General features: G+C 39.5%; 1 protein-coding gene across 1 annotated transcript in view; it reads left to right on the forward strand.

The window, feature by feature from the left end:
- Positions 1-26202, forward strand: part of LOC140732044 (thrombospondin type-1 domain-containing protein 7A-like) — a 547816-nt gene that overhangs the window by 448117 nt on the left and 73497 nt on the right. Inside the window, exons 14-15 of the mRNA XM_073054149.1 lie at positions 665-797; positions 10426-10529. Of these exons, the coding sequence (XP_072910250.1) occupies positions 665-797; positions 10426-10529 (237 nt within the window). The remainder of the gene's footprint in view (positions 1-664; positions 798-10425; positions 10530-26202) is intronic.

Consider the following 26202-nt stretch of genomic DNA (forward strand, 5'->3'; position numbering starts at 1 on the left):
TATTTTACATCAAAAATCCATGATCAGAACTGGAAACAGAAACAATATGAAAATTTAAGGTGCCTACGACTTTTGTGCTGTACTGCACATCAGAAAAAAACAACACAGATTAAGTGACCACTTTATAGAACATTTATCTTCAGATCACAAAAGCATCCCTGAGCTTCCAGTCACCTGACACTTTAATTTACATTCTGCTGTCCCATTAGTCTCCTACAAGGTTGTAATGAAGGTCAGTGTTAGCTCAAGGAACAACATCTCATCTGCTTTTAGGTACGTTGCAGCCCCTGGGATTCGTTGTTGAATTCACCAATTTCAGATTGTCGTCTATTCTGTTTTGTGTCAAAACTGGACAGTTCTGATGGAAGGTCAGCCATTGTAACCCATTTTTTCTTTCTCCACAGAATATTGTCTGACCTGCTTAATTCTGTTTTGTTTGATTATTGATCAGTCTGCCACTGGCAACAGTGTTTCCTTGCCTGTACAATCAAAATCCTCCACAATGACTCTTTTGAACATCGCCCTGGATTTAAAATATTAATTCCTTATCTAGTTGTGTGTACAAAAAGGCAATCTGCAAGTTAAAGTTTTTTTTATTAAATCTGTACACAGTGCAGGATCTAAGCCTTATTCATGAACTGTTGTGATATTTCATTACTTGCAGGAGAAGAAAACACAGCAAAGCAATCCCGCCATCGTATCATTATTCAATTACCATCAAACGGAGGGCGTGATTGTCCTGATACACTCTTTGAGGAGAAGGATTGTGAGTCCCCTCCTGTCTGCAATAATTACAGGTAAAAATGACCATCAGATGGAATATAATCTGACTGCATTAAACTCAACTCATGCTTAATTTCGATTAATTATTGTGCTTTTCTTTACAATTATTTTACGAATGAAGCAATTTCTTCATTCTCCATGTTAAAAAGGTTCTGATTTTAGGAAGCGTTTAATTTCAGTTCGTTATTAATGTCAAGCCAGATGATCTCAGGTGGAACACACAGCCATTAGTGAACTCATAAACACAATAGTGGAACATGCAGCAAGAATTTTGACTTCTCATACAAACTGGTTTCTTTCTTCAAAATGTAGCATTTACAGATAAACTGAACAGTTCAGTATGATGATATAGTTGGTTAGCACTCTTTGGCTCGCTGTCTTGTGAATATGTATTGCTTGATTAGTCCAAGCTGTTTAAATTCTCATTTGCATACTTGAGGTGCATTCACTGTAAAGTTGATATAGCAATATGAGTGTGTTGTCTGCCTAACTAGTACTTATTCATGGAGTTGTGACTCAGAGTTGAAGAGTGCTAAATTTTCAAAGTAGATCATTACAATCAAATTGGCCCTTTAAACAAAGCTAATCTTTATAATAGCTTCTATATGAAAATATTGTGATTGCTGTCAGAAGACAAACACATAATTGGTTTTGTAATGGATCTGCAGTGGTGCCACATTCAGGCTAGAAACATGAATGTCCTGATGAAGAAGGACATTAAGAGCCAGAATCACCTTATGAGTGCATTTATTGTGCTGATTGTGGGTCAAGCAGAATGGGTACAGGTATGTTTCTGTCTGTTAAAATGAATCTACCTGCTTCGAGCTGAAAATTCCCTCACCAAGCTCTTCTCCATCACAACAATCCCTTCCTTGCTACTCCTCCTTATGTTCCCACCTCCCAAGTTTCAACCACCTGTATGCACCCTTTGTAGAAAATTGATAGCCTCATTCCTTTCCACCAGCCATGATTTCCCTCTCTTACCCTTGCTGCTACCTGCTTCTTGACTGCATTTATATGGCAAAGGCCTTCCCAAAAGATATCTAAACACACTGTAGGAATTTGATGAGAAACCTCTCATAGCTCTAACCCTTAATCTCTTAACATAGTCTGTTGGACTTCTCTGTCGGAATCCTTACGAGAAAGTACAAAGTAATATTATGAACCAGATGAATGAGCATATCAATTGTTGGTAGAAAGACTGGCCACTATTAAGTCCATCTGCTTGAGATAGATGGGGCACTGCTGTCAGAGTAGTTTTATGGCTAAAGCATTTATCTGTCTTCTCATGATGGATGAACCCATGTATATTCACTAGTTCTAAACTCAGAGCCTTATTTGACTTTCAATTCTGCTTTTTTTTCTCTCTCTGTAAAACTCAGGCTTGCTATCCATCTTGTTTAAATAATACGAAGCACTAAACAACAAATCTCCTCTTTCATTTCCTGCACAGCCATTTGCTTTTTTTTATGGAAAGAAAAGTGTCACCTATACCTAACAATCCAGAGGTATTTTGAATTATATTACTTAATCAGATGTAAATTTAATTCCCGACTAAGGAGCAATCAGCTATAGTATAAAAAGTCACAAACAAGAGAAAATCGGCAGACGCTGGAAATGACTGTACTTTTTTCCATTGATGCTCCCTGGCCTGCTGAGTTCCTCCAGCATCTTGTGGTTAGAAAATCCGCTGTGTACAGTGCCAATAAAATGTATTCACCCCCCCGAAAGGTTTCATGTTTTGTTGTTTTACAATATTGAATCACAGTGGATTTAGTTTAGTTTTTTTTGACACTGATCAACAGAAAAAGACTCTTTTGTGTTAAAGTGAAAATAGATACCCACTGATCTAAACTAATTAAAAATATAAAACACAAAATAATTGATTGCATAATTATTCACCCCTTGCAAATCGGTATTTAGTAGATGCATTTTAGCAGCAATTACAGCCGTGAGTCTATGTGGATAGGTCTCTATCAGCTTTGCACATTTGGACCCTGCAATTTTTCCCCATTCTTATTTACAAATCTGTTCAAGCTTTCTCAGATTGCATGGGGATTGAGAGTGAACAGCCCTTTTCAAGTGCAGCCACAAATTCTCAATTGGATAAAGGTATGGACTCTGACTTGGCCACTCCAGGACGTTAATTTTGTTGTTTTTAAGCCATTCCTGTGTAGCTTTGGCTTTACGCTTAGGGTCATTGTCTTGTGGAATAAAAATCTTCTCCCAATTTGCAGTTTCTTGCATACTGCATCAGGATTTCCCTATATTTTGCTGCATTCATATTATTTCCTACCTTCACAAGCCTTTCTGGGACTGCCGCAGTGAAGCATCCCCACAGCATGATTCAACCACAAATATGCTTCATGAAAGGGGTGGTGTATTTTTGATGATATGCAGCATTTGGCTTATGCCAAACATAGTGTATAGTCTGATGGCCAACAAGCTCAATTTTGGTTTTATCAGACCATAGAACCTTCTTCCAACTGACTTCAGAGACTCCCACATGCCTTATGGCAAACTCTAGCCGAGTTTTCATGTGAAATTTTTGAACAGTGGCGTTCCTTTGCCACCTTCCCATAAAGTTACGACTCGTGAAACACCTGGGCTACAGTTGCTGTGTGCGGTCTCTCCCATCTCAGCCACTGAAGCTTGTAACTCATCCAGAGGTGTCATGGATCTCTTGATGGCCTCCCTCATTAGCCCTTATTTGCACGGTCACTCAGCTTTTGAGGATGGCCTGCTCTAGGCAGATTTATAGCTGTGCCATATCCTTTTCATTTCTTAATGATCGACTTAATTGTACTCCAAGGGATATTCAGTGACTTGGAAATTTTCTTGTATCCATCTCCTGACTTGTGCTTTTCAATAACCTTTTCACAGAGTTGCTTGGAGTGTTCTTTTGTCTTCATGGTGTAGTTTTTGCAAGGATACTGACTCACCTGCAGTTGAACTTTCTAGATACAGGTGTATTCTTACTACAATCAATTGAAACACATTGACTGCACACAGGACTTCAAAAATAGATCTCCATTTAACTAATTATGTGACTTCCAAAGTTAATGATGATTAGTTGCACCGATGTTGATTTGGTGTGTCATATTAAAGGGGGGGGGGGGTGAACACTTATGCAATCAATTATTTTGTGTTTTATATTCGTAATTAATTTAGATCACTTTGTAGAGATCTGTTTTCATTTTGATACGAAAGAGTCCTCTTCTGTTGATCAGTGTCAAAAAAGCCAAATTAAATCCACTGTGATTCAATGTTGTAAAACAATAAAATATGAAACCTTCCAATGAGGAGTGAATACTTTTACAGGCACCTTATATTCTGTACAAATCTGTATATTCTAAAATTGCTTTACTATGTAAATGATTATAAATGATAACATTTTAAGGAAAACACATAAAATAGAGCTGGTGAAGTGTGAACACAAATCTTGAAAGTAACTTGGCAGATTGATAGAAATGGTGAAAACCTTTGGTTTTCCAAATAGATGAATGGAGTGTAGCGGCCATGCTATATACAACATGTCTGTGTGTCACTAGTTAGGTCTAAACTGGAATAATGGATTCAGTTCCAGACATTAGACTTTAGGTGGCATGACAAGACCTTAGAGAATATGAAGTGGAGCTTTTCTAGAATGGTAACAGAATAAAGACCTTTGATTAGATAGAAATACGGAGAAGATGGGGTTACACTTAGCATGGAAATGCTTTTGGATAAAGTTGTTCAAAATTATGAGTGGTTTGACTAGAGCAGATATAAAGAAACAATTATGCTGACAAGGGTTTGGTAATTAGAAGTCTCAGGTTTAAAGTGATTGGTAAGTCAAAGATCATTTCTACACAGCAAATCATTTCATTAAGAATTCACTACATTACATGTTCAAAACAGAATTAATAAGTTCTCAATTAGCAATTGTGGTAGAAGAATAGGACAGGGGAATCAAATATAAAGGTCTTTCAAAGAGCAACACAGTTGTAATGGGCAAAATGGCCATTTTCTATGATTAGTAAATCTGCATCTTAAAAAAAAGGCTCTAATAGGTGAAGAGTTTGACTGAAAAAGTGAAGACTGATGTCTATTATGCAAATTATTGGTAACTGTAATTCTTTGGATTCATACCACTGAAAATAAATAATCAAACTGCATTCTCATGAAATCTGGACCATTGAGGGGGAAGAGCATTTTATTTTAATGATTGTATTAAATTGATTAATGAAAGTTTTTTTAGCTTTGGTTACATACAATAATCTTACTTGGCATGGTGATAGCAATACGTTTTCAATGAAATTTCACTGGACTAGATTATGACAGTGTACAGTATACAAGGGGCTTAAAAGTTCACGGGCTTGTAAATCAAAAATTAGCAAATTGGCAAGCTGATATATTTTTCTCTTGTGAAACTTAAACTGTGATAATTCTAAACTACAGGTGTATTCTCATTTTGTTATATCATTGCACAGATAAAACTTAACTCACTGCAAAATTAATGCATAAAATGTTGAAAGGCTCTTTGCATGTTATTTTAATGAAGGTACTAAAACCACAGTTACTGTTACACATTAATAAAGATTCCATACTTTGGATTCAATATTCTAGGGGCAGATTTCATTCCATTTGTGAATTTGATGGGTCTATTAGGATAAAGTCAGCAACTGAATTGATGTAATTCTTATCAGTTTGCCACAGGATTATTTCTTGTATAACAATGACTCAGGAGGATGGGTTAAAATCAAGCTTAGAGGGAAGGAGACTTTTTTAGAAACTCATATTTTATTCACTCAGCAAACAAATCACAGTCATGTAGTGAGCCCTTTTGGAGGATTCTTGTGTTATAGTACCGCACCAATTCAAAAGTAATACCAAGGTAAATTAATATTGCTGAAGAAATTAATACACATTAAAAATGTTATTTCATTGGTAGGAATGAGCAACAGCCAGCCTGTTGGAAAGTCATGAATACTGCAGTGATATATATTAAACTAATTGCTGTTTTGAGAAACTAAGTGAGGCAAGTCTAGCTGGCTTGACTCTACCCAAAAAAGAGCTCTTCAATATTTGATTAGTAGAGTCACTTAGTGAATAGGAAGTTATTCTGCAAGGGACCGTGCAGAGGTTATAGTCATAAAGTTATACAGCTTGTAAACAGGACAGTTGGTCCAATGTGACCATATCAAACAAGATGTCTATTCTAGTCTCATTTGCCTTCAGTTGGTCCATTCCCCTCTAAATCTTTTCTGTCCATGCACTTGTCCAAATGCCTTCAAAATTTAATTGTTCTGAGCTCTTCCACTTAATCTGTCTGATTGTTCCATCCACTCGCTACCAATGTGTATGTTCTGCCCTGGTTTAACTTCCCAAAAAGCAACACTTCACACTTGGGTGAGTTAAGTTCCATCTGCCATTCCTTGACCCACTTTCCCAGTTGATCTTGATCCTGTTGTAACCTTGATAGCCTTCACTGTCCATTATATCACCAAACTTACTAATTATCCCAGCTACATTTTCATCCATATCATTTATAAACACCCAGTGGCCACTTTATTAGGTATACGTATACACTTGCTTGTTAATGCAAATAGCGAAACAACCAATCATGTGGCAGCAACTCAATATATATAAGCAAGTAAACATGGTCAAGAGTTTCTGTTGTTGTTCAGACCAAAAATCAGAATGGGGAAGAAATGACTTTCACCGTGGAATGATTGTTGGTGCCAGATGGGGTGGTTTGAGTATCTGAAAAAACTGCTGATCTCTTTTGATTTTCATGCATAACAGTCTCAGGAGTTTACAGAGAACAGTGCAAAAAAAAAAAAAAAAAAAAAAAAAAAATCCAGTAAGCGGCAGTTCTGTGGGTGAAAATGCCTTGTTAATGAGAGAGGTCAGAGGAGAATGGCCAGGCGGGCTCAAGCTGACAGGAAGGTGAGGGTAACTCAAGTAACCACATGTTACAGCTATGATGTGCAAAAGATCATCTCTAAATAGATAGATAGATAGATAGATAGATACTTTATTCATCCCCATGGGGAAATTCAACTTTTTTTCCAATGTCCCATACACTTGTTGTAGCAAAACTAATTACATACAATACTTAACTCAGTAAAAAAATATGATATGCATCTAAATCACTATCTCAAAAAGCATTAATAATAGCTTTTAAAAAGTTCTTAAGTCCTGGCGGTAGAATTGTAAAGCCTAATGGCATTGGGGAGTATTGACCTCTTCATCCTGTCTGAGGAGCATTGTATCGATAGTAACCTGTCGCTGAAACTGCTTCTCTGTCTCTGGATGGTGCTATGTAGAGGATGTTCAGAGTTATCCATAATTGACCGTAGCCTACTCAGCGCCCTTCGCTCAGCTACCAATGTTAAACACTCCAGTACTTTGCCCACGACAGAGCCCGCCTTCCTTACCAGCTTATTAAGACGTGAGGCGTCCCTCTTCTTAATGCTTCCTCCCCAACACGCCACCACAAAGAAGAGGGCGCTCTCCACAACTGACCTATAGAACATCTTCAGCATCTCACTACAGACATTGAATGACGCCAACCTTCTTAGGAAGTACAGTCGACTCTGTGCCTTCCTGCACAAGGCATCTGTGTTGGCAGTCCAGTCTAGCTTCTCGTCTAACTGTACTCCCAGATACTTGTAGGTCTTAACCTGCTCCACACATTCTCCATTAATGATCACTGGCTCCATATGAGGCCTAGATCTCCTAAAGTCCACCACCATCTCCTTGGTCTTGGTGATATTGAGACGCAGGTAGTTTGAGTTGCACCATATCACAAAGTCCTGTATCAGTTTCCTATACTCCTCCTCCTGTCCATTCCTGACACACCCCACTATGGCCGTGTCATCAGCGAACTTCTGCACATGGCAGGACTCCGAGTTATATTGGAAGTCTGATGTGTACAGGGTGAACAGGACCGGAGAGAGTACGGTTCCCTGCGGCGCTCCTGTGCTGCTGACCACCGTGAGTAGATGGGCTATAACAACAGAACACCATGAACATGCACTCAGTGCCCACTTTAATAAGTATTCAGTACATTGAATCTGCTCCTCTATTCAATCATGGCTGATTTATGATACATCTCAACCTCATTCTCCTGCCTTCTCCCAATAACCTTTGAAACCCTTACTAATCAAGAACCTATCAGCTTCCACTTTAAATATTCCCAATGATTTGGCCTCCAATGAATTCCACAGATTCAACCCCTCCTCATCTCTGTTCTAAGAGACATCCTTCTATTTCTGAAGCTCTGTCTTCTGGTCCCTGACAAGCAACGGGAGAGGACGTGGCACATCACTGGTCACGAGCCTCCAATATGAAAAACAATCCTCAACTATCATCCTGTGATTCTTACCACAAAGCCAGTATGATATCCATTGAATTACTCATCCTGGATTCTATCCGACCAAAGCTTACGGATCAGCCAATGAAATTTCTTGTTAAAAGCCATGTACCAATAGAAATGCATGTACCAATAGAAAGAGAAGGGTCTTGGACCAAACTGCTGACTGTGTATTACCCTCCATAGATGATGAGTTTGCTGAGTACCTCCAACATTTTGTGTATGCTGCTCAAGGTTGAAATTGTGCTGGCATGGAGAAGGCTGGGGTCAGTCAAACAGGAGAGTCAGGCAGCTCATTCATTCCCTGGGCAAATTCAATTTCTTCCCCACAAACTCTTGGTGGAGTTTCTAATGCATTTGTTCCGTGGAAGGAGGAGGACAGTCAGAAGCTCTTCTTTGCTTTGGAAAATGGACTCAGGAGACCAGACTGGTACTCACCATAGCTTTATTCAGTGAAACACCTACAAATAGATTGTGAGCCAAAACTCTTGCCTGAGTCACTCCCTTGGGTTTGAGGATGACTTGCTTCCACTGCATTTCTGTAGGTTCTGAGGTGGCTGATGAGGTTTATGTGAGACCCACAGACTTGCTATGCATGGGACAGTAAATGCTTGATGCAAGTACAAACATAGTAGGTAAGTAGGTTGTGAGGTGAAATACTTTTCCTGTCATTTACTATGGCCTCTTATTTGGCCTTGATGCTTTGATTCCTAGTTCCTTGTCAGTCAAAATATTTTTTCCCCCACTTGAGGTCACATTAATGAAGACCTGAAGTCATGAAAGTTGTTTATAAAGAGATTCTGGACATCCTTGAATCATTTCCTTTCTACCTGGTAACTTTGTCCCACGACAGAGCTCAAAATCCATATTGAGGATCTGATCCTGCTTTGACACTATTCTTCACTTACAGACAGTCAAAAAAGGCACAGGTGGCAGATAGCATGTTCACTGAAGTTCTAATACTCTGCAGTGAGGAATTCAGTTATAAATCCATAACCTCTTGGAAGAGGAGGATATTCCAGTAAATTTCAAAGAATCCAGGAGACAAATTGACTGTGGTAGTCAGAGCCATGTCTCCTGGTGGACTGTTACAGATAGTGTTTTCTCAAGTATCTTCCTCAAAGATTTGATCCCAAAGGTTGTAGATCTGCTTTTTGAACCACACTAATTCCATGGAGAGGCACAATGAACATCATTTTCACCACGTGGCAAGACAAAACAAAGTACAGGGGGCAAAACAACTATTCTGCATGGCCTTGCATTTTTTTTAACCTCATTAAAGCCATTGCCACAAATTTAGCTATATTCTGATCACACTGTGAGCAGAGAGGAAAACTGGAAGAAATACTGTAACACCCGCACGATAATTGCATTGGGTCCTTGAGCAAAGTATTTAATATTCATAAAATCATGATATTACCAGGACATTGTGTCTGTCCAGATATGGGAGGGGAAAGACAGTGGATTCTTAATTCCAACTTCTTCAAACAATGCAGCTATTACAATCATTAAAACCTTCTGCAGTCTTACAAATGGTTACTAGTAGAGAATGTTAGCAGCAAATTACTGTACCTTGCATGTTGCAGTAATTGTTGGATTATAGAATCATTATGAATAAAGAAAACCCATGTTAATTTAGCTATTTGCAAAGTCTTAACATGTCTCTCTACATCACTCTGCTTCCTCTCTTGTAATACCCAACTGTTTCCTAAACAGACTCACATATGTATTTTGTCCTATTATCAAGAAATCCTTCATACAAAGAACAGTCAACAAATGGAAAAGCCTTCAAATACTGAAGCTTTTGTTCTTGCATCTGTATCTGAAAGTTATTCCATGTGATTGTGCATTACTGTATGTAAATCTGCAAATAGCTAATGGATAATATTTTGGAATAAAATTTTTAAAACATACAGATAAAAAAAATCCATTTTAAGAATGACAACTTGATATAGCTTATTAATCATGCTTTATATGAAGAAGAATTTCTTCATATCAGTTCTAACACTGCATTTAATCTTTTTGGTAAATTTTCAACTGTATTTTAATTTAGTTTTTTATGTTAAAGTTTTTCTTCACATCAGCTTGAGGCCAAGAAGCCCAAGTCGATCTTTCCTTGCAAATCCGATTTCCAAGTAGTTCCACCTTTAGAAGGAAGAAGGTACAAGATTGGAAGGCATTTTATGGGAAAATGAAAATTAAATAATTGACTTAAAAATAAATGCAACTTCTTCATTTCTTAGTTAAATACTATATAACTAATTATGTATTATTTTCAATAGGTGGAAAACACACAAATGGCGGCGCTGTCAGTTGGTACCTTGGTATGTCCGTCAAGACAGCCCAGGAGCACATGAATCCTGTGGACCAGGCCTTCAAACCAGAGGTTAGTTTTCTTGTTTACAGCTATCATATCACACAAACCATATTCAGCAGGGATCTCTATCGATTCTGATGTCGTCCCAATTTGTCTAAAATTGACCTAACAGCTCAAAAGTTGTGCCAGGAGTCAGCACCAACAAATGCCCTTAATACACTGTAATCACTTATTTGAGTTACTCTAATTGCCACTGCTTTCCAGGTCTTGAATGTAGTTCTCAAATTTATTTCTTTGTTTGACACCAGAGCACTAATAGACATACTTTATAAGCTTTATATTTACAAAGAAATTGATCATTGGTCTAAAAGAGCTATCACAAATAAATTGTTCTGGATGATAGTTTTGAAGTCATTTTCTGTCACTTAAAATAAATTGATTCTTAGATGAAGAACTAGACACTAACAGAAGAAGGTGTATTGTGATAAAAAAAAACTGCCGAATCAATGCAGCTTCATCGTGTTATCATTCTTAAAAATGATTTTTAATATATAATAGTGGGTGAAATTTTATTTCAAAATGTTATCCATTCATGTTAGTTCATGGTACATTTACAATCCGTAATGTACAAATACGTGTGCGTGGAGAAACAAGATGGAAAGAACACTTCTCAATGCATTTGTGCTCAGATGAGCATACCAATTCTCACCAATTATATGTTCAATGAGACTGTTAAGTAAATTGTGAATTTTGTGAGTCCAATAACACAACTGTACATCTGCATAAAAAAAGATATCAAAAATGCCTGTTTAATATTGTTAAATTCAATTATTTAAATTTTAAATATTATTTAAATAATGCATATATCAATAAATTTAATGCACAGAGTAAAATTTTAATTTTCTTACATTAAGGAAGTCACACTAGATTTATTTTGTAACTTATTTATTAGTTAATACATTCTTTTTAACAAGGTTATTAAATAAATGTTCACAGGTACCTTTCTTGCATATTTAATTGGATTTCATACTTTTTTTTGTGAAATGATGTCAAGACGTTACCTCTAGCAGAACCATTATCTCATGTGTTAAAGACAACTGGAATTTATTCCAAATAGATTGCTTTTCAAGCATAGCTGAGAGAACGGTAAGCTATTCTAAAACATCAAACCACGGTCTGACAGCTTCTCGAATCCACCTGTGAAAGACATTTGAATGTTGAATTCTATTCAAATGATATATGCAAATTTGATAGCATAACAATACAGTCAAAATATAATCATGAATTCTCCGGAAAGCATCATGTAACCGATTCTGAGGTGCATCTTGAACCTCAGGCTATACTGGGATTGCTGGTAATTTCCAACTTCCATTATATCTCCAGGGTATCCAGGAGTGCTAAACAAAGTTGATTATTTTTAATCTGGTCTAACAGCAAAGCACAACAATACACGATCTTAAGTCATATATTCACATCATTAATTTTCATACCATATGAACTCTTTATATACCAAATAAATATGCCAGCAACACACACAAAATGCTGGAGGAAATCTGAAGGCCAAGTAGCATGTCTGGAAAAGAGTACAGTCAACATTTCAAGCCAAGACCCTTCATCATGACTGGAGAAAAAAAGATGAAGAGTAAATTTAAAAGGTGGGGCAAGGGGAGGAAGAAACGCATGGTGATAGGTAAAACTGGGACAGGGGAAGGGTGAAATGGAGCTGGGAAGTTGATTGAGATACAGGGCTGTAGAAGGGGGAATCTGATAGGAATGGACAGAAAGTCATGGAAGAAAGGAAAGGGGGAGGAGCACCAAAGGGAGGTGATGGATGGGTAAGGAGATAAGGTGAGTGAGAGAAAAGGGAATGGAAAATGGAGAAGAGGGGGGAATTGCCAGAAGGTCAAGAAATCAATTTTCATTCCATCAGCTTGAGGGTTACTCAGAAAGAATAGATGTTGCTCTTCCAACCTGAGAGTGGCCTCATTATGACAGAAGAAGAGGCCAAGGACTGACACGTTATAATGGGTATGTGAATTTGAATTAAAATGGGTGGCCACTGGGAGATCCCACTTTTTCTGGCGGACAAAGCATAAGTGCTCGGCAAAGCGGTCTCTCCCAATCTATGACGAGTCACACTGGTATACAGGAGACCACCCTGGTAGCACCAGACACAGTATGTGACCCCAACAGACTCACAGGTGAAGTGTCGCCTCATGTGGAAGGGGCCCTGAAAGGTAGTGAGGGAGGAAGTGTAGGGGCAGGTGTAGCACTTGTTCTGCTCTGAATGGTAGTGAGGGAGGAAGTGTCGGGGCAGGTGTCCCACTTGTTTTGCTGAATAGAATTGAGGGAGGAGAAGTAGGAAATAAATACGCCACATTGCTTTTCCTCTTTGAAAACAAAGCTACACTGAACACACATGTACTCAATCATTACGGATTCAATCTGTTAACTGTCTTCCTTATTCAATTCGGCCTTCTCCACTGTGTACTTGTCTCTGACACTGTACTCATTGCTAGAACTGAAAAAATTGCATTCCCTTAGCTTAATTAATTGTTCTTCTATGATATGATTACTTAAAATGAATAGATTGGGTGTATACATTAGAAATAGATACATCATCGTGTCACTTCAATATCTATAGGAATGTTTCTTGCAGTTCAACATAGACAGGTTCAGTTTTAATATTAATGCATAGTAAATACCTTTTTGGTCCACAAAATGGATTACTTTACCAAGGTCCCATTATTGTGTCTCGTACATCCTCAATTGTCTGGTGACTTGAACAACCAGTTACAACTTTTGATTGTCTCAGGATATTTCCACTTGCTTCGGTTATGATCCCTCTAGCTCTGTTCCAAACTCAGTCATGTGTGAGGACAATGATGCTAGGGTGAACCCCTAGAAGAATATGGCATCATGTGATATTTAAATAAGTTGGTTAAATGCTATGTGTTACTTTAACCATAACTCTATTCATTTCAAATTTCCTAGAGTTTCCTTCAAATATAGGAGAAGTAACTTTGATTTGCAGTAAAGAGGCATGGCACTAGTTTCAATACATCAGGTGCGTACCTGGGATCCCTGTGCAGGCATCATGCTTCCTCAGAGGCATCAACAAAACATGACATTGACATATTTGGATGAGCACTGATTTCCTCCTTCCTATCAACTATCAATATTGCAAGCTACTCTTTGCCCAATGGAGTTAGATATTTGATATGGTTTTCAACCTGTCTTTGATTCTGGGCCTATCACTTTTATTCTGATGTAACAGCAATTAGTGCCAATCTCAAGTTCAATGTCCATCATTGTAAACTGTAAATTAAGTTCCATCAGAGAATAGAATCTGCTACCCTGGCACAGTGACTCCTATATACATGATGTAGTTGATTCTTAATGGCTCTGAAGTTCCCAAGGACAGAGAAAAGCATTGGTTATAGGAAGGAAGCAAATAGGAAAAAGCAATAGGGGCTCATGCTCCACAGAGACCTACTACTTATTACAATGCAGAAGGAGGTAATTCTGCCCATCAAGTCTGTTACGAACCCCGTAACTGGGTATCTTACCAGCAAAGATAGGAATATCCGTTGAAGTCTGATGATACTATTTTTAACAGTATTTATTAGTAAAAATACACAAAAATAATATCAGTGCAAATATACAGATAATATACGTCATCAAAACTAAACCTAAAAGTGCGGGTATAATAATAATCAATAAGAAATAAGCTCTGTCATTGTCTAGGGGATAATGAATTGTCCGATGGAAATATAAAGTTCAGTTTGGTTCATGCAGGCTGTGGTAGTTGTTGATCACTGTGTTGCAATTGTTGGAGAGAGAGAGAGAGTAACAGCTATTGACTTGCCGACTTTCCTTTTACGATCTTGATCCGTTGTTGTTGTGGCCATTCACGTATGACCCCTCTGTCCTTTAGCTAGACCGTTCCATGGAGGACTCGTCACCCAGGCAAGGGTGGACACACACACACAAGCCCCCACCGGTCTCGTAGCGTCTCTCCTGGTGCGTCTGAGGGGTGTTCCCCAGACCCTACTTTTATCCTCACTCACAGGGTCTCAGGTGTCAATCAGGTTGGGATGATGCAGTCCCTCAACCAGACCACTCTGGTTGCCCCCTGAGGGGTTTCAATGAATAGAATAGTACTCAATACACAATTCCTTCTTCAAGAGACAATAGCAGTAATCTCTGTCTTTGTCAATAGGAGACATTCCAACCTTTGTGTATCCCTGCGTTGTCTCTCTCTCATTACTGACATGAGCTGTTTATCTCTCTCATTTCCTGGGTATCAGACCCGAAATAATAGCGATTTTGTGATTCTCAAAAAGGGGGGGAGCGACTTTGCACCCTTGTGCCCATCAGAGTTGCTCCTCATTCGTAACAAGTCCATGTTGGTTCCCATTATGAAAGCAGAGGAATGCTCTGCACGTTCAAGAACTTTAGAGGAACAAGAAACAGAGTTAACTAACTGTTGAGGTCTAACTTGATTTCCATTTCCTTAGATGCTGCTGAGTATTTCTAGTATTTTTCTATTTTTATTTCAGATTTCAGGCATCTGCAATTATTTTCTTCACTGCTATTGAACACGTTACCACTTGATTTATTTCACTGTGCCCCAGCAACTTATTTCCTGTCACATGTCCATTAATGGCCTTTTGATTCTTTTAGCTATTAACCTGCCTTTACTATGGGTGCTTTACAGAGCCAATGAGCCCACCGACCTGTCTTTGGAATGTGGGAGGAAAGTGAAGCAGCCAAAGGAAAGGTGCGGTCATAAAGAGAAAGTGCGTAGTCCAACATAAGACACCAGAAGTCAGAGCTGAACCCAGATTACGGGAGCTCAGAGTTCCAAAGTTCAAAGTGCATTCATTATCAAAGTATTTATACATTATACAACCCTGAGATTTGTCTCCTATGGCTGCCATGAAACAAAGGAACGCAAAAGAACCCATAAAAAAAGACCGTCAAACAGCCAATGTGTGGAGAAAATCAAGCAAAACATGCAAACAAGAAAGACAAGAAAATAGCATTCTGAATTGAAGTCTGCAGAGAGTCTAGTGCCAAACCTTTAGGTTAGCGCAGAGCCTAGCAACAAGCTGAACCAGCCCATCCCTCATCTCACGTCTCAACACCCTAACCTTTTCAATCTGACTCGGCACCTAAATCATTGTTCAAATATTGGTCTCAGTCACTTCAATACCACCACAGTTTGGCCCGTAGCTGACTTCGCCATTTTGGCCCAGTGCCTAAATCGTCATCCAAACGTTGGTTTCAGTCACTTTGAGACACTCTGGGGCCTGTACCCTGCTGTCTTGGTTCAGCCTGTACCTGACCTTTCCAATGCAGCTCGGCACTTAATTCAATCAAACCTTGGGTCTTCCTTGCTCTCAGCAACAGGTCTGCTGCTGTCTTGCCTCATCTGTGTTCTGCCACATCAAATTGCTTCCAATTTGTGATGATCGTTTACCAGAATAAAAAAGTGATTAGCAAAGTATTTAGTTGTTCTCCTTGTTCTGCTGGCCACCAGCCAGAAGTCACTGAGATTCACTAGTGCCATCTTAAACCAGAAGCTCAACCCATCAGCACCAACTGCTGCATTACCATGCAGCCAAAGGCTAATTAATCTCACCTCCTCCTTCCCCGTTTGCCTGACTTCCTTTTATTATCTAAACCTGTTAATTTCAGATATGAAATTAGCATTACACCAGGTATCAGTTATTGTTTGCGAAGGAGAATTCCCAAAGCGCACCACCTTCTGTATAACTACTTTCCTTGCTTCATTTGTGAAAGGACAGGGTTGAATTTTTAGACCCTGTCCCTGCTCCCAGGTTCTCGAGTAAGCAGAAATGGTTTCCTTCTATCTACTAATAAGTTTCATTTATTGGAAGGATTGTATTTGGTTAGCCCATGCCTCATACTCATCCTACTACAATTCTTCCAAAGACAGTAGCCTTTCATAGCCCTATAGGTCCAATGGAGCTGGAACCCTTGATGCTTCGGAGGGTCCAAGAGTTGTGACTAGGCCAATAGCAACCACAAACAATGCGATCAAGTACCTTTCTAAATGCTTGTAATGATAAATGACTTACAAAGGACTGAAAAGCTTGAGCATGTAGACATTAAGGAAGAGGATGTGCTGGAGCTTTTGGAAAGCATCAAGTTGGATAAGCCACCAGGACCAGATGAGATGTACTCCAGGCTACTGTGGGAGGTGAGGGAGGAGATTGCTGAACCTCTGGCGATGGTCTTTGCATCATCAATGGGGAAGAGAGAGGTTCTGGAGGATTGGAGGGTTGTGGATGTTTTTCCCTTATTCAAGAAAGGGAGTAGAGATAGCCCAGGAGATTATAGACCAGTGAGTCTCACGTCAGTGGTTAGTTAGTTGATAGAGAAGATCCTGAGAGGCAGGATTTATGATTAGGAATAGTCAGCATGGCTTTGTCAAAGGCAGGTCGTGCCTTACGAGCCTGATTGAATTTTTTGAGAATGTGACTAAACACATTGATGAAGGTAAAGCAGTAGATGTATATAGATTTCAGCAAGGCATTTGATAAGGTACCTCATGCAAGGCTTATTGAGAAAGTAAGGAGGCATGGGATCCATGGGGACATTGCTTTCTGGATCCAGAACTGGCTTGCCTACAGAAGGCAAAGAGTGGTTATAGACAGGTCATATTCTGTATGGAGGTCAGTGACCAGTGGTGTGCTTGGGGATCTGTTCTGGGACCTCTACCCAACGTGATTTTTATAAATGCCTTGGATGAGTAAGTGGAGGGATGGGTTAGTAAGTTTGCTGATGACACAAAGGTTGGAGGTGTTGTGGATAGTTTGGAGGGCTGTCAGAAGTTACAGCAGGACATTGATAGGATGCAAAACTGGGCTGAGAAGTGGCAGATGGAGTTCAACCCAGATAAGTGTGAAGTGGTTCATTTTGGTAGGTCAAATATAATGGCAGAATATAGTATTAATGGTAAGACTCTTGGCAGTGTGGAGGATCAGAGGGATCTTGAGGTCCTAGACTATAGGACACTCAAAGCTGCTGCGCAGGTTGACTCTGTGATTAAGAAGGCATATGGTGCATTGGCCTTCACCAATCATGGGATTGAGTTTAGGAGCCGAGAGGTAATGTTACAGCTAAATAGGACCTTGATCAGATCCTTTTTAAAGTACTGTGCTCAGTTCTGGTCGCCTCACTACAGGAAGGATGTGGAAACCATAGGAAGGCTGCAGAAGAGATTTACAAGGATGTTGCCTGGATTGAGTAGCATGCCTTATGGGAATAGGTTGAGTGAACTCGGCCTTTTCTCCTTGGAGCGACAGAGGATGAGAGGTGACCTGATAGATGTGTACAAGATGATGAGAGGCATTGATCGTGTGGATAGTCAGAGGCTTTTTCCCAGGGCTGAAATGGCTAGCATGAGAGTTTTAGCATAGATTTAAGGTGCTTGGAACTAGGTACAGAGATGTCAGGGGTAAGTTTTTTTTACACAGTGAGTGGTGAGAGCGTGGAATGGGCTACCAGCTGCAGTGGTGGAGGTGGATATGATAGAGTCTTTTAAGAGACTCCTGAATAGGTACATGGAGCTTAGAAAAATAGAGGGCTATGGGTAACCCTAGGTAATTTCTAAGGTAAGGACATGTTCAGCACAGCTTTGTGGGCCGAAGGGCCTGTATTGTGCTGTAGGTTTTCTTTGTTTCTATGTAAATTTTACCAATAATCAATAATTAAAAATAATTGGTTTAGATTTAAATGTATTTTAAAATATATTGTCGAATAAATGCAAAAGTAATGCATTTATCCAATGTAAATTGTTTAAAAGATTGAATCAATTAAAATTTTAAAAAATAAACTCTTTACTTGTACTTATTTTGTCCATTCAGCTCAGCACACAGCTAACATGATAGGACGGCACAAGATTCAAGAATAAAGGCTGGGCTGAAACTGTGGGGGAAGTGTGATATATGCCCAGCTCCTCAGCTTAGCTTAGCTGAACTTTGTCAATAGGTTCATGGCTGAGCCTAATAGCAAAATGAGATGTCTTAGATATGCACGTGATGTCCAGCGTATTATGTAATTGGGTGCTGCAATTACAGAGGATTTCAATTAATTGTGCAATCTGTTAATCGGGCCAACTGCTTATTTGGGACAACTCTTAACGAACAAAAACTAATCGAGAAAATAGCTGGGGTTTCCTTCATTTATCTGGGACACTATATCACATAATTTGGGCAGGATATTGTTGCCAAACAGTTTCTAGCTGGCATCAAACGTGTGCACTTTGGTGGCCTTCAGACACCACACTGTACTTAGAGCAAGCAGTTTTTAACCAGCGCCAGTTGCATGCGTTTGTGTTCAAAAAGCAATGATTTTTGCCACTGATAGTTGGCAAGAAATAACCTGAGGCCTCCGTTGGTCAGAGTTGACCATGGATATTGCATTCTAGCTGTCTAGATATGAAAGCGTGGGCAGTACGATATCATGAGCAAGCTGGTGAACCCAATGGAACAGCAGAGGCCGATACAGTTTGGTACTAGCACTGTCGCAAGAGTTGCCAGTCAGCATAGAACTCAATGTAGGACTGCCTTAGGGACGCCAGCTCCAGATTTTCCCCTCAGAGTTTACTCCTGAGCCTTCCCCATGAGAGGGTATAGCCAGAAGGCAGCAGAAGTTTGAGATCAGAGTTTTCCTTTTCCTAGATGAGCTGCCAACCATGGCTGATCTGCCTGAAGAAACTGCCTTTAGGGCGCCAGTAACCCACCTTTGCCCCTTTACTTGTCAGCAGAAACAGTTCCGCTGGGCTTAGTAACACATGAAGGCCAGAAGCTCAGAGGCTGTCAGAGGCTATTTGAGAGCAATTAATAGGTAGTGGGAGCTCGTCCCCATTACCACCCCCATCACCACTCCTCCCAGCTATAACAAACTTAAGGAACCAAGAAATAAGCAGTAAGACAATTCAGAACTGTTTTATTCTCCATGGTTTCAAACATTTAGGAATGGAGTTGCCAGGTTGATGCACCATCAATAACTCTCGGAGACATGAGGCGAGAGATAGGCTTTTATTCACTGGAAGAGAGCACTATCAGCAGCAAGAGACCATCACACAACATCCTGGAGACTGAGGGGGGAGCAGTGCCTCCAATCGCCTTTATACAGGGGTCTGTGGGAGGAGCCACAGGAGCAGTCAGCAGAGGGGCGTGTCCAGACAGGTATATATAGTTCACCACACAGGTACAGCTAGGACTGAAAATGAAACGATTTTATTACTTCAGCAAGTTAGGAGCTAAGAAGGATGTGAAGGTATTGACAGTCATCTTGAATATTGTCATGAATATAAAGATTTGGAATATACAATTGTCAAAAACATTATTTGAAGGCATTTGATTATCTACATTAGGTGTCTGTGCTGATTTTGTTCATTTACAGTCAATGAAATGAACACAACAGCATACAATGGATGAATTCCCCCATTGATAACTATTGGAAACTAATCCACACTTTCATAATACTGTAGTAGTATTGATAGAGTTCTAATTTGTTCTGAACTGTATTTAAATACATGATTTGTTACTCAGTTAAACATTAGTTTGCCTTTTTTATACTTTTGTAACTATTTGTATGAAATTTCAGCTAATTTGGGCAGCTGCTTAATTGAGCCAAAGTGTACTGGTCCTGATGTGTCCCAATTAACCAGAATTCACTGTACATGTTCAGAAGTCAGGAACATGCTAATCATGCAATTGTCACGGACTTAACTAGAGTTGCTAAGGGTTCAGTTTGTTTGAGTATAAGTCAAACATTGATATGCAACTCCCTACAATGTGTGCTTCCTGTTTAATTATAAGCAGGATGGAATTAACAACAAACTTCCTGAACTGTACAGCTTTTGACTTCACACAAATCTGTGTTACATGGCAAGTGCTTTACGTCATGCACCTTTCTCACCCAAAGGAAAATGAAACATCACTTAAGTATTCTTCAATTCCTCACTAAGAGTAAGTTAAGGTGCATTGTTGGCATAGAGCTTTACTCAGAGGGTGAGAAAATACATTAAATCATATTGCAAAAGTAGAATACAACAGTGCTAGAATGCTTTAAACCTAAAAATTTAATTACATAGCACTGTTGCCAGAATTTCAGATAGTGACAAAAGGGTGTACAGGAGCCAGTTGAATGGTGTTGCACTAACATCATCAGTGTTGTGACTGTGCACAACTACACGTTGTTTTGTTTTAAAAAGCATGCACGCAGGAGATGGCTTTAACTGGTGTATTCACATTGCAGCAAGACATCATCCAACAAAAGTGCTGAGCTTCTATGTACTGATTTCCAGCCTCTGCAGATTTTCTGTTTGTGCTGAGTTTCTATGCCCATCTTCCTTTGTAAATCACTAATCTCCATTTCCTGAGATTCAAATCACACCTCCCACACTTCCTCAACCCAAACCCACAATGCTCATCCATCTCATATCCTAAATCCTTCAAGTAGTCCCCAAAACTATAACTCCACCCCAGTATTGAGTCTCCCGTCATTCACATCCTGTGGGTCCATCACTGGTCGGAAACTCATATGAAGCAGCCACATGAATACTGTGATTACAAGAGCTGACCAGAGGTTGTGTATCCTGCTGTTGCTGAATCATTGCCTGGCCTCCAAGAGCCCTCCCATAGTGTACAAGTCAGAAAGATGATGGAATACTTGCCTGCTTAAATGTTCAAAAAACTATAAAGAAGCTCTAGGACAAAGTATACAAGATGCCTCTTCTCTGACCCTTAGCATTTGTTTCCTCCATCGTTGGTGCATAATGGATGCTGTGTTTACAAATTGGAAAGTGCATTGCCGTATGAGAGACTATGATAGCACGTCCCAAACCCAAGACCACACCCACATAGATAAAACAGGGCAGAAGGCATTGTTATGAACCCCATAACTGGGTCACTTACCAGCAAAGATAGAGAGGTCCGCTGAAGTCTGATGGTACCATTTTTAAACGTTTTTATTTATAAAGGGGCACAAAAGTAAGGTTAATACAAACTTCAGATAATATACGTCGTCAATACTCAATCTAAAGCATGGGTATAGTAATAATCAACAATACGAAGTAGCTCTATCGTTTGTCTAGGGGTAAAACTATCGTCCGATGGAAATATCAAAGTCTCTGAAGTTCATGCAGACTTTTAACCTTTCGGAGACCGCTGGGGCCCACGTGTTGGAGAGAGAAAATAAACTTGCCAGCCTATTGGACTCAGATCGTGGAATCGGGAACGTGAGTTCCCCGTTGTCAGTTCGGAATCCTTTTCGGGGTTATCAGCCACTCGATTCCCTAGCTAGGGGAACCAAATCACACGTGGCTCCCGAACAGCTTCCCGTCCTTACGGGAGCGATGAGCGATGGTGTCTCCGTCTGGTGCGTCGCTGGAGTACTGCCTCCTGCAGTCTCCTTTTTATCATGACTGGCAGACTTGTAAATGTCAATCAAGGTAGGGTGATACAATCCCCACCCCACATTGCCTGAGGGTGTCCTTGTCCCTGATAGCTGGCACGTACTATAGAGTTGCAATTCACACAGGTGTCTCTAAGAACAATGGTCAAATCCGTTGCATTGTCTCTCATTTCCTGGGTCCAAGACCCGAATTAATAGCGATCTTGCGATTCTCCGGAAGGAGGGGGCTGGTCCCGCACCCTTCGGCCCCTCAGAGCTGTGGTACATTCATAACAGTATATTAACGGGTTTCCCTCCAAGTTACATTCTATACTGGATTGGAAAGAATTACTAGCCCTTAATTGCCACAAGGCAATTATATCTACATACATCCCAATTCATCGGAAGAACTGGAGCAATTTAATAGCTAGCTTACCACCACCATCTCAAGGGTAATTAAGGAGCAGCAACAGAAATGCTGCCCTTGCCAGACCCAGATCACGAAAAGTAAAAAATAATCAATCTGAAGTACAACCACTGCCTTTTCTCCACTGATTCCCTACATTCCAGCTGCTGGTTCTGCCCCACCGCTTCTTCAGATTCCAATTGTTTGTCACTTTGACCCCCTTCCCAGATACCCAACTCCAAAAGCCTGTCCCTTCCAGCCTCTTTCCAGATATCAAATGCAAAAATCCCACCTATTGAGCTGACCACAAGATAAGCATTATGGTATTTGTGAACCTCAGAAAATATGCAAAGCCTGATTATTCCAGCTGAAGCTACTTGCCTACACGCCTGACTGCTGTGCACTCTAACGGCCGTAGTACAGTTAATATACAGTGGATTTTTTTAAACAAAAGCTAATTAATATGTTGAACAGGTGAACTTCATGTAGTTTTATTTCTTCTGCAATTTCAGTTTTGAGCCAAAATATTCTGAACTCATGTCTCATTCCACAGATTTGAACAGCACACAGAGGTTTGCATTTCTATAGCACCTTCAAATTAGTAAAATATCTCAGCATATAGATAGAGCAATAGAGTCATAGAAAAGTACGACGCAGAAACAGGCCCTTTGCCCCATCTAGTTTGTGCCAAGCTATTTAAAATGCTACACCCGTCAACCTGCCCCAGGACCATAGCCTTCCTTACCCCTATCATCTTTGTACCTATCCAAACTTTTCTTAGAGAAATATCTGGTTGGAAAAGGTTACAGAAATAGGCAGACAGGGTTATGAATGAGGATAAGTTTCTGCAGGGCTGAAATTTTTGAAACCAGCCAGATGAGTATTGGAATAGTCAAGGCTAACAAAGGTATAAAACAGGATTTGTCAGCAACGGAGTGGGGATGCCCAAGCTGGGCAGGTAATGCCATGAAGGAGGAAATAATTAGTTTTATCAATACAACAGATATGTTGATAAAAAATTAGTATTGGCCTGACTCAAACTCCAGATAATGTAGTAGTACAGGCATTGTGTATAATGATTTAAAAAATCTATACCAACAGTGAAATACTATGTGAGTCATTCCCTGTGGGATATGTGATTTGTCGTAATCTTTCTCTTGTTCTCAGTTAACTTTTATTTATCGTTGAGTAAAATCCAAGGCTGACATGTGCATAAGACATAGGCTTACAAATTACGACATAGCATTATCAATTTCTACAAAAAAAACCTTTATTTTTTGTGGCCCTCCTTTACTCAGTCTCTTTATAAACATGCCTGTGTTTCCTTTTGGTTTCTATGGCTGTGACACATTAGGGATTGTGTAAAAGGAGTTTATAGCATGAAAGTGCTATCTAGCTAGCTTTATGATACTTTTATCAGGGACTGTAGAGAGAATATATTTAATAACATGAACTGCTACATTTAGAAGAGATAAGAGATAACAGAGCAGATGGCTTCGTCTCTCAACTTCATCAGCAGCCTACACTCACAACATTTTTGTGCAAAGTAGATATCTGCCACTTTCCACTACTTGGTTTCTCTGCATCAATGCAGAACAGTAATCACAAAAAAACCGCACAAACCTATTTTCATACAACTCCAACCTTATGGATGAGTAGCTCTTTCCAAATTTCACTCAGAGTTACTTTTAGCACTATGCTGGATGTTCACTATTTTTAAAGTAGATCTACCAAGTCCTCTAAACAATTGTTCAATGTATGGGATGTGGACAAAGTCATTGTACTTTGTTCAAAAGCTACATTTCTCCTTTTAGTAAAGAAATTGCAAGTTTTAAAAGATTGTCCACCTCTCCAGTAACTCAAATCCATCCTGTAAATCATTTTTATTAGGTAACATTTCTTCACAGCTTCTCACTGACTCATTTTCAAGTGCCTTGTCCTTGTCCACTTTAGCATGAAATTTCAATCAACATCACTAAAGCCAGCATACTTAACTCTATCTTGGCATTGTAATTAATGACATACAAAGAGTTTTCACATTTACCTGAGCTTTATTAATCATTTTATGATGTTGCTCTATTTTAAGGTAACTGATATTCTAAGAACATTTTCTCAGTGCAAATTTCTATAGGCAAAGTGCTTTATATTTGCACACAGTTGTGCCGATGCCAGTGTCTATGCATGTGAATCATTTGATGCATACTACTTCTCTCAGCACTTTAGCACTGATCAGTGATGAGTCAACTGTCACATAAACCTTAACCTTGGAGTAAGAGTGGGATACTTCACCCCCCCCCCCCCAAGCCTAATCTGTCCTCAAAGCAATCATAAGGAATCAAGAAAATTCAGTATTGTGTTCTTGCCCTCACCCCTTATCCCACAGATCTCTTCGTTATTCAGAACTACATTTTATACTTCCTTGAAATGAATTGGCCTCAATTCTCATCCAAGATAGAGAATTCAGCAGGTTCACCATGCTTTGGTGGAGGAAGTTTATCCTCACATTAGTCCCAAATATTTTACCCAACATCCTCATCCTATGATCTTCAGTTTTGAACATCACCATTGAGAACAATCTTTCTGCTTCTAATCTGCCTAATCTCATCAGGATTTTATAAATTTCATTGAGGTTCCCCTCATTCTTCAGAACCCTGGAAGCTACAAATTGTCCCAATTGCTACTCATTCTTCAGTCCTGCCATCTCAGGAATCAGTTGCGTAAACTTTTGTTACACTCCTTCCACAGCACATCTGAACTTCCTGAAATAAGGAGACTAATGCTGCACACAATAACTCAAGGAGTGATCTAACTGAAACCCTCTACAATTGGAGTACGTCATCCTCCTCCTGTACTCATGTCCCTCGTTTATAGAGAGCAACATGTAATTCATCTCAAGGGAATCCAGTTCTCATTGTACTCTTCAACACTTCCTACACTGTCACCACTTCCATATGGTCTGTTATATAATCAGTCTTCCTGTTCTATCATCTCTCTTTTATTGACATTATATTGCATCTACCATGGATTTTCCACTCATTCAACCAAATCACACTGGATCCTTTCAGATTCTTCTTCACATCACCTGCTGGTTTTGTACTGTCCACAAACTTGGATATACTACATTTAATTTCCTCAACTAAATCATTAATCATTTAATTCTGGTGTGACCGACCCCAGTTTCACCATTAGTTGCAGAATTAGCTATGCGATGTTTGCCAATTGTTATAATTATTTTATTTTAGTCAATTAATGTTCATATCCTTTATAATTTTCTAGGTAGATATATGAAAGTGGTCAATTGCTTAGTCCTGGTTCAAGCATGAATGCCAGTCATCAGAAAGGTTGCTATAGTGTACAGAGGCACAAAATAAAATGTGTTACTGCAAGCCATGCAGTCATTCTCTTTATACCTTAGTATAGGAGCAAAAATTAACCAATTTTTTGAACATAATCATTTAATGAAAATCAGATTCCATTTTTTCTTGGCAGAAGAATGAGATATAACATCCCTGATGATTAATAACCCTTGGCAAGCATCCACCTTCTTCCAGTTCAGAGCCCTTTAGCAACTTACAACCTACAAAACTAGGGTGGATTAAGTCATCTTCACCCAAAAGGACTGCATAAGAAAGATAGATGATCTTGCTTCCTCAAACACGAGGAAATCTGTAGATACTGGAAATTCAAGCAACACACACAAAATGCAGATGGAACACAGCAGGCCAGGCAGCATCAATAGGAAGAAGCACTGTCGACATCTCGGCCTGAAACGTTGACTGTGCTTCTTCCTATAGATACTGTCTGGCTTGCTGCTTTCCACCAGCATTTTGTGTGTGTTGCTTGATCTTACTTTTTATCTAGTTTTGTAATATTCCTACCACATGAATATGTATGTGTCTG

This window comes from Hemitrygon akajei, chromosome 8 (assembly GCF_048418815.1).
Source record: "Hemitrygon akajei chromosome 8, sHemAka1.3, whole genome shotgun sequence".
NCBI lineage: Eukaryota > Metazoa > Chordata > Chondrichthyes > Myliobatiformes > Dasyatidae > Hemitrygon > Hemitrygon akajei.